Raw genomic sequence first — 10,111 nt, 5'->3', positions numbered from 1 at the left:
TGTGTGTGTGTGTGTGTGTGTGTGTGTGTGTGTGTGTGTGTGTGTGTGTGTGTGTGTGTGTAAATTTTTTTTTTAATATAGAATATAGAATATAAGAAGATAAGATACCCAGCAATGGCAGAAGCTAAAATTTTCGATACTGTGCTATCTTTCTTCAACATATTTCTGCCACGTTCCAATATGTCGTCCAGGAAGTCTTCCAATTCGCTATCGTCCGATTCCAAAAGAGATGGTAGGTAACCATTGGATTTTGACGTACCAGGAGTGGTTGAAGTTACCACAATATTATCTTGCACATCCTCGTCTGCATCGCCTTCAGCAAACCCTTCACCTAATGTGGCAGTAGAAGGTGCACTAGTACTAGCGACGTTAGTTGAATCCTCCTCCGTACGACTTTCGTCCGTATGACTTCCCAGAGTCTCCAAAATCTCTTCGGACGGACTACCTTCATGTGTAGAAGTACATGCTTTAGGATACAATCGTCCTCCTGTAAACCAAAGAATTTATCTATTTATTTTGTACTTTAATCGCTAGAATTGACTATTTTATTTTAAGAAAAAGATAGCAAATTTTCTAATACTTTAAAGATTTATTGTGTAAACGAAGTATTATGAATTATTTATCATTATTTTCTCGTAATAAAGACATTATAATATAAATTATAATCACCTTCTAGTAGATCCATTAGAAGACAAGAAACAGCATGCGACGACCAAGCAGCGTCGGACGTGTCCGTTGCCAATCTGATTAATTTCAAGAGTTGTTCTTCGGTCATAAGCTCGCATAAGCCTATTGCGGGACGTGTAGATACTACTAGCCTAGCGACTACCTATGTACGATAATTCAAAAACATAATTATAGATATAAATACGAAGCCATGTAGATATTGTAGATCCAATTGCTTTATCTGTATAAATATCGTTAAAAGAGAACAGAAGAGTCATGTCCCATAATCTGTGTAAAATTGGTTTCCTTTTGCGTATTTTATAACATATTAGATTTATAAATTACAAATCTGATTGTAAAAACAAAAAATAATATATATAGAACTTTACAAATTTATACAAAATAAGGTTTCTTTTTTCCAAGCCAAACTATAGTATTTTGAAAATATTTATATATAATAACAATGTAATTTTGTGCATTTTGAGAAAGAAAATTTCGCGAATAACAAAACTCGACTTTCTTTTTATCAAGTTAAAGTGAATTTTAAATAAATGAAATCTTACAATATATGAGTCTGACAAGAATCCATGCATATTGATATAGTTTGTGTCTTTTCAAACTTAGATCTTACCTTGCAAGCTAACAGAAACATATCCACATTATGCGAATTGTGTAAAATAAGCGCAATAAGACCGCGAGCCACTGGTAAAACATTCTGATGAGATAAGTTTGTCACACTATACTCGATTTCTAAATCCATGACATCGGATTTGCTGTAAATATGCATGTAATAATATATAAATAATAAAAAAATTTTTTTCGAGTTACATTAAATCATATCTTAAAAATCATACATAACAAAATTCGTATACCAACCTGGTACTGGATTGTCGTGTTTGACTGCAACACGGACTGCGAAGCAGCGACTCGTTTCTCTTAAGAATATCCTTGTAATGTTTTGCGGAATGTTGCTTTAGTGTCTTCTTGAAATAACGTTCTTGAACCTTCAAGGTTGCTTCCACTTTATTGTACAATGTAGCGGCGTCAGATGAAAGAGTCATCAATCCCTAAATTATATATATATTTTTTAATTTAATGGTTATTTTATAAATAAAAATAATCGCTTAACATTATATACATACTTTAGACGCTGCAGATTTTTTCGCTTGTTCCAATTCATGAAGTTGCTGTTTATGATGCAATAATCGCTTTTGTAATCTTTTACGGTAACTACGAGATGCTGACGATCGGTTAGCATTTACATATCTCCTTTGCATGGCCGATTCTCCTTGAATAAACTCCCAACGGGAAAATAAACCTTCCAAATGAAAAACGTTACATATATACCTTATATATACAAAACGTATATATATACGTTATTATAAAACGTTATATATACAAAAACGTTATAATAAAAAAACATTTTATTTTCTTTTTAGAGTGCACTAAAGTACTGATTTGTTTTAAAAATATTTTTGCATACGTATGTAGAACTGCTTTCCTTTTATTAATTAATTTTCTAGCATATTTTTAAAATGTATTGACAATCATGAAAAAAATACTGTAAAAATTTTGTGCATAAACACGCTATATATTAAATACCTTGCTCTCTAGTTTTCTCGTGATTGTCCTCAAAACAAGGCGGTGGTGCGATGGTGTCTAAGCATACCGACAAAAATAATAATACCCAGCCTATTAAGGTGATATCCAGTCGATTAGAATTGGCTGGCACATTTGTAAGAGGAGCCAATAATTTACCCAACGTACGAACCATGGCTTCAATAACTGAAGATTTATTTCCCCCGGCTATTAATGATTTTCGTCCAAGGAATGTTAATAAAATAAACACCCTAAAAACAAAATTTAATTATAAAAGATATGCATTTTATAAAATTATATTTAAATATTAATTCATATTTTATAAATCACATATAAAACAATCATAAATTAATAAAACAAGAAGCGACCTTTCTTTAAATTATCTTCAAATTTGTATATCTTATTGCTTTATATTTATATGTATAATATTCACAAGTAATGCGTAAAACAATAAATATTTTTATATTGATTTAAAAAATATATTTAAATATAAATATATTTAAATAAATATAAAGCCTCACCTATCTTGTGGGAAAATATATGTAGACGCCGACGAATAAAGATTTATAAGGGTATTAGATAAGAAGTTGCCCCACCATGGTTGATGCCCTGCCATGCCAGCTAAGAGCGCAGCAGCTTGAAGTTGCAAACGTGGGGCTGGCGTTACAACGCACATCGAATGAAAAAATTTCTCACAAATTGTTGGAGTGAAAACTTCACATAATGACGTTGGTCGGTATATCTGTTTGAAAAACACGTCATATACAGATCTTGTCACACGTATAAAGTAATGAAACCAAATGTCGTGCTAATATCAGATACGTCAAAAACGCAGCACAAGTGATCGTGGCTTTTGAGAGATATCTGATATTGGATTTTTATCATTTTGACAGTTTATCATATAATTTTGTATTTAATATCTGTAATATACATACACTAGGTAATGGGCCAATTTCGTACACGATATATAATAGAATATCAAGAAGAGTCTCTTCAAGAACTCGTAATTTATCGCTGGGTGCGTTCGCGAAAGATGTTGTTGGCACATTCCGCAAACCTCTCCACCACTCGAGACGTCGCCAGACACTCCGTACGACATTTAATTGATGTTGGAACATAATACATTCCTATAACAATATGATAAATCAATAAGTGTGTTAAGATGTATTAAAATTATATAAAATAGTAAACTTGAGTCAACCCAAAAATAACAATTCATAATCATAACTCACTTGGTATGTCGACATTATTTTCGCCGATGGCTGTTCCTTACTTTCATTAGATATCTTATTATAACATAGATAATTTTGCATATGCATAACATTAGGAGTTTCCGAACACAATAATGGATCCAACAAAGTTTTTAGTCTTTCAGTTGCTAAACTAAATCTGAAAATAAAAAAAAATATTTCTATACATTTTAACAGAAAACACATGCGCATATATATACTCATTATTTTCATGAAATCATTTTTTTATTCTATCTTATATGCAATACCTGCATTGTACATCTTCTGCTAAAGCCGATAATATATTACATTGTGTATCAATGGTAGCTTGTAAAGAAGAATCAAAAATATCAGCATCAAATGATGAAGCATCATTTGTTTCTGAATAATCTTCGCCAGGCAAAACTACCATATGTCCATAAAACATTCCTAATGGTATTTTACACGTAGTTGTGGACATTCCATAGCGTCCTATTGTAGTAATCTACCAATCATATAAAATAATTAATTTACAGAGAAAATTCATATTTATATTATTATAGAAGTAAAAGGAAGACAAGCTGATTAATATAAAAAGAAAAATTAAATAAATAATTAAAAATATATTGTATACACAAAATCGTGACTTCAACTTTAACTGTAAGATGTTTCAGAGATATTAAACACTTGAAGAATAAAGCAAATATAATCAAAAAGAGATTTATGAACATTATTTGAGGCGAAAAGAAATAACTAAGGTAAAGATCTATATATATAATTATTAATGTATTACATATTTTACCTTCAGATATCTACACACAGGTGGCGGCTGAAGATCGCAGACGATCAACGGCCTACCTCCAATATCACCTGCGACGATAAGACGTGTGCCGTCTATTTCTTCGCTTTTAGTCCAGATATCTATGGATAACGATACCAGATCATTGCACGAAGGTATCATCAAATCGGTCAGTAATACGGGTGATCCGAAATCTAAAATAACGAATCGACGAGCTCCCGAATGCATCCGTTCGACGACTAATGCTTGCTGAGGTGGCAAGCATAATAACCTCCCCCATGGGAATGTAATATCTTCTCGCTGCAATATACATACTTTATTAATCGCTAATGAAATAATTATTTTTTTAATTTACACACTTTTCAAACGCAATGTGACAAAAATATAAAAAAGCAGAATGCTATTTTATTCATTGCGGCGATTATTACTGTGGATAGGCAATTGTATTTTGGATACATACTGAAACACATAAAAAATTACATCGTAATGTCCGACAATTTGCGATCATAATTTTAATGACAATTTTTATATTGTAATATTTTCAAATTGTAAGCAAATAAAAGTCTCTCTGCAAATTAAAATTGATTATAAGTACAAAATTATATTTTCAATTAATTTTGAGCGCATATTTCTTTGTTAGAACGTTAATGAATAATATCCAATCTACATTAATTATAGAATATGTCATTATATTGAGGTCGCCAATTATGGGACACTTCAAACAATTGAATTATAAGTTGAAACATAACTAAACACAATTTTGTAATTATCTGAATATGCACATTTGTAGATCTGTTGATTTATGTGTACAGAAAAATAAGTCTGTTGCAAAATTCTCATTACGCACGATTTTCGTGTAATACAAGAAAATACATAAAAAATAAGATGAGATACTCGATACATTAAATAGACTATAATTAGTCCTATAACTGCATCAAATAGTAAAGCGAATATATAAAAAAAGAATAAACTGTGTCAGCTGCACGTAAAAAATGGAAATTGTATAAATAATGGTTTTAATATAAAACTAATTAAGATAGCTAGTTCTTTGCTGTGAATAACTTAAAATTTAAAAAATGGTAATAAAAAAAACCCGTGAACGTACGAAAAATAATATATGCAGTAATTATATGCAAGGATAATATTAACATCGAATACATAATTAATTAATTACATAATAAATTCCGTGTAACACATGCAACTTGCATTTAGCACCCTCAGCTGCATTTGACAGATAAAAAACTTTTAGCGAACGAGTGTCTCTATTATAATCAGCATATTAACAAAGCGATTGAACGATAAAAGGATAGTGTATCACTGAACTTAGAAACAAGAATTTACAAAAAAAAAATAGAAAAAATAAGTATGGTGCGTGTGTCTTTGTCTATGTAATCTACCTTTTTAGGATTGCCCTCCTCAACTTTGTTTACAGCAGTATTGATACTTTGTACACATGACTTTTCTTTTGTTATAATGGAACTTAATATGTGTGAACTAGGCATATTATTTTGCGTGCTATGCCAAGTCTGGTTGTCACCAGACATTTCATTAGCCTCATCATAATCCGATTGTTCATCGGGTGTGAGCAATAGTTGCGCAGACGGCTTCTTTAACACTCTTCCTGTATACATACTAAGCAGATCGCTTAATGTAGCTGTCGATTTAGCTTGAACATGTGGTCCTAGCGATCCAGCATCCACGTTCTACAATTAATATTTCTATCTAAATTAAAATTCAACTACTCTAACATCTATATTGTATATGCCATTTTATGACTGAACAGTCTGAACACAGCCATCGTTAATTGCGAAAAAATGTAATTCGCCTTGCCTACTCTACAAATGCTGAGAATTAATTTGACGCATTATTTCGTACATAGATGGTATATATTTTACAATTGTGCTCGAGTCTGCTCGAGTTTATTGTCCATAACCTAAAGTCACATTTGCACGAAATAATTATATTATTATTATTATTATTATTGATAACGCATCGCTTTTAAACAAAGTAATGATTCAATTTATGTGTTTGCTCTTACACATAGAAATAACTCACACATTGTTTCATTAAAATAAGATGTACCACCCACAACTCTTTATAGATTTAAATGCATATAGGGAATACTTACATATGTGTGATGTATTTTAATATCAGGCACACCATTGTTGCTTGTCGCTACACTATCATACAAAGGTCCAATATTAATTGTAATTGTACCAGGATCGATCTTTTCCATCTTTGTGCCGTCGGAGGCAGCATGACAGGTAAAATGAAGAGGTTCAACCTAAATCAACATTCAAATATCATAAATAATATAGAATACAATCGATGTACAATTATCTTGTTTATTATATAATATTACCTCGAGAAGACCTTTCATATTCTGATTAGTGCACAATGCCTTCAACTTGCTGGATATTACAAATTCACTAGCGGGATGTGTAGGCAGTGTGAGTAGGTCTCTCAAATCAATAGAATCTTGCGATATCTTAGACGAGTATATAGCACTCGACGAAGCGATAGGAGGGCCTGTTTGCTCACCAGTTACAACAGACGCAAACGTCACGGGAATTGAACTAAACTTTGGTAACATTGGTGGTTCTAAGTCGAAAAGTTCCGTTTCAAAAGGCGTATTATATAGACCAAATCTGGAGAAAAAATGTATTCGTTAAGATTATAACGAAAAAATATAGAAATTATCCTTAAAAAATTTAATATTAAAATATATATATTAAATTGATTAAAATCATTAATTATTTGGAGTATTAAAAGCACTGTTGTTAATGCCCTTTTAATACTCAAAAAAATTAATCACTAACCAATTTAATACTTATAGATTTCTATAAGGGTATAAGAAAACAATTGAGAAATACACAACCTTGTTGCGAGCAGCAAATGATATGGATTCACTCTATTAGATACTTCAGTGGTTATCTGTTGCATCAAGGTAACACACTGATGTGCAATATTGTAATTTTTATCTAATGGCAAAAATCTAGTAATGAGTAATTGGAGCCATCTCAGTGAACCAGCCCAGTGAACTTCTATTATCGATGGCAACAAGTTGATCAATACAGCAACCATGGCCTCGTCAAAAGTTTGAGCCGATGAATCCTCTATGTTACAAAATCCCCTAAAAAGGACAATCATTTTTTCTGTTCGTAAATTTTTTACATAATTAGCGGTGTCAATTTCATTTCAAATAATCACTCACCCGCTGCAAAGAATAATTAATTTAACGCATTTGTGCGCTATACTTCGGCCAGCATGCAAGAGACATGTTCGTAATAAGTTGGATAGTCGTCCTTGCACAGAACGTATCGTCTCCAATTGAAGAGCTTTAATCTCGGCATTGTTCTGAACGCTGCGCAATCTCGTTAATCTTATTGAGGCTACCCATATTAAAATGTCAAGAGCTATAGATTGTACGACGGGAGAGCTGTGAACGCATTTATTTAGAGTGTTAATTTTCATAAGTTTAAACATTGTTAAATTTCTATTATTCTTATTACTTACTCGACAGGTACTTGTAAGCATGCGACATTTAAAAGATTATCGACAAAAGTTTTGGATTCTAACATAGCACATCTTTGCATTCTTTCGTCGGGCATGCTGGTAGGATTTACTGATCTCACTGTGATTGAGATCTCGTAAATCCAATTGCACCCTTAAATAAAAAACAAGTGTATAGTTTTCAAATGTGTAAAATTATCAATGCAAAAACAATAATTATTTTCTTATAAATTATATTGAAAATCTGGTGACAAAATTATCGCACATATAAAAAAAATATAAAAATATATTTGTAAAATTATTTAGTACAAAATATTTCATATATATATAGTAAATTTATTTTAAAGCGTTTATTATATTAATAAATTTTCTGATTATATTTACCAACATAGCACCCTAACTTCTTGCTATTTGCACCCTCGTCAAATCGCTCTCCAGTATTAGGGGGCACAAGCGGACGTACTTCAAATATCTTCAGCTTTTTACAAGTGGGTGGTTTACTTTCTGCTAAATTTGTTTTAGATTTGGCAGACGTCTTGAAAGTAGAAAAAAATACTTTAATGAAACACAGATTCTATCGTGTATAAAGAAACATAACATACTAAAAGATTAACAAGTACATTACTCACTCCATCTTTTTGATCTACTAAAGCTTTGATATGAACAAGTAACGTCCTAGCTTTCGAGCGAAACAATTTCGGACTTGTCAACGTTACACAACCCATATGACAAGACAGGTCTACGCAACGATGTAAATCGATAGGACCACAGAGGATTTCGGTATTATGCTGGCGTTGATATTCCTCTGTGATAACTGGATTTTCGCTCTTTTGTTCGGTTCCTATGTTAAACTCAATTCTTTCGTCTACAGGGGTGGTTGGTATCTTCTGATGACCGATCCTCTTTATATTTTGCTTCAACAAAGTAACTTGAATATTCGGTAACTCTTGATAGAATGGGTGCAAAGTAAATCGGACATCAACGTGTCCTATACTTCCTGCTGCGCTTCGGGGTAAAGTAAGCTCGAACACGTGTTCATCCCAAGTAGTCCTAACATAACATACAAACGTGTTACAACTTTATAATGTATCTTCTTTTTAATCACATATTCTTTGTACAATTTCATACATCAATCTTTTCTTATCAAAAAATATAACGTACTATTTTATTTACAAATTTTTTAATTTTAATATAAATAGTTTCATTTATCACACACTGTAAGATAGCCTTTAAATCACTAAAATATTTATATTAAAAAAGAACATAAAAAATAAAAACGATAAAAGGATAAATAGAAATTAATATTAAAAATATTTAAAAAAATATATATATATAAATATAAAAAAATATTAAATAAACATACAGATAATTTAATAATTTAGAAAATCCGCAATTAAAAGACAGGAATATAGTTTTTCTGAGATATTCATCGTATCTGTTAAAACATTTATATTTATTTCCTTACGCATCACTTTGTAACCGCCATGTTCTCGTATGATGCTGATCTTCTGATTGATGAAGATGCTGTGGATGACGTCTTTGTCTCTGAGCTTGCATCATTTCATTCCAACACGGAGGGACGGTCGCACTATATGCAGGGGAATGTCGACTAAATCGTGTAAGTTCGTATAACAGCCCTAAGTCCCAGTACGAGAAATTTGATTTATGTGCTAATAGCTCATCGCTAAAACGTATAAAATATTAAAAAATTAATAAATATAAATATTAACGGAATATGCTCTTACAGTATTTTATAAATAATGTTATTAAAAATTGTAACGCCATTAACATCACAATTGTTGACAATATCGTTTTGATTCCGTCAATTATTCAATTTTTTTTTGTTAAACATGCAGTACAAAATATTAAAAATGTGAATATAATACAAATAATTCTAATAATACAAATAATATCAAAATAATTCCTTTGTAACAAAGAAACAAGGATAGAAAATTATCAAATTGGAATCTTCGGCAGTTCTAATATTAAACTATTACAAATTCGACTATTACAAATTCAAAACAAAAATTTATTGCATGAAACTTACTAACAAATCGACGACGTTGACGTACTAGGAGCTATATTTTCACAAGTACAACTTCCCTCACTACCCATATTCACATCGTCAACATCGTCTTTCTCTTCTGCTGAATCCTCTTCCTCTGCTGTAATAAAGAAATGCAATGTGCCATCGCTCGTGCACACACACAACCTTTCTAAACCTGAAAAAATCATCAGTCTTAACACAAATTCTCAACACAATCTCCACATATATTCCAAATTAATCTTCCATTTAAACATCCCAAATTAATCTCCCGTTTGTTTT

At 31.3% G+C, this 10,111-nt stretch overlaps 1 protein-coding gene across 1 annotated transcript in view; it reads right to left on the bottom strand.

The window, feature by feature from the left end:
• Window positions 1-10,111, bottom strand: part of Bruce (BIR repeat containing ubiquitin-conjugating enzyme) — a 31,839-nt gene that overhangs the window by 16,895 nt on the left and 4,833 nt on the right. The window contains exons 6-26 of the mRNA XM_018542093.1: window positions 9,833-10,007; window positions 9,251-9,469; window positions 8,415-8,835; window positions 8,170-8,320; window positions 7,789-7,939; window positions 7,487-7,711; window positions 7,151-7,405; window positions 6,635-6,920; window positions 6,401-6,556; window positions 5,670-5,975; window positions 4,276-4,572; window positions 3,764-3,978; window positions 3,498-3,654; window positions 3,201-3,392; window positions 2,787-3,007; window positions 2,269-2,516; window positions 1,809-1,984; window positions 1,543-1,733; window positions 1,298-1,439; window positions 670-829; window positions 109-487 (exon numbers count right to left, since the gene is read on the bottom strand). Coding sequence (XP_018397595.1) covers window positions 109-487; window positions 670-829; window positions 1,298-1,439; window positions 1,543-1,733; window positions 1,809-1,984; window positions 2,269-2,516; window positions 2,787-3,007; window positions 3,201-3,392; window positions 3,498-3,654; window positions 3,764-3,978; window positions 4,276-4,572; window positions 5,670-5,975; window positions 6,401-6,556; window positions 6,635-6,920; window positions 7,151-7,405; window positions 7,487-7,711; window positions 7,789-7,939; window positions 8,170-8,320; window positions 8,415-8,835; window positions 9,251-9,469; window positions 9,833-10,007 — 4,723 coding nt within the window. The remainder of the gene's footprint in view (window positions 1-108; window positions 488-669; window positions 830-1,297; window positions 1,440-1,542; window positions 1,734-1,808; window positions 1,985-2,268; window positions 2,517-2,786; window positions 3,008-3,200; window positions 3,393-3,497; window positions 3,655-3,763; window positions 3,979-4,275; window positions 4,573-5,669; window positions 5,976-6,400; window positions 6,557-6,634; window positions 6,921-7,150; window positions 7,406-7,486; window positions 7,712-7,788; window positions 7,940-8,169; window positions 8,321-8,414; window positions 8,836-9,250; window positions 9,470-9,832; window positions 10,008-10,111) is intronic.

The sequence above is a fragment of the Cyphomyrmex costatus genome, unplaced genomic scaffold (genome assembly GCF_001594065.2).
Source record: "Cyphomyrmex costatus isolate MS0001 unplaced genomic scaffold, Ccosl1.0 scaffold302, whole genome shotgun sequence".
In the NCBI taxonomy this organism is placed as follows: Eukaryota; Metazoa; Arthropoda; class Insecta; order Hymenoptera; family Formicidae; genus Cyphomyrmex; species Cyphomyrmex costatus.
Note: the sequence above shows the minus strand (reverse complement) of the source record. Positions and strands in the feature narration are given on the sequence as shown.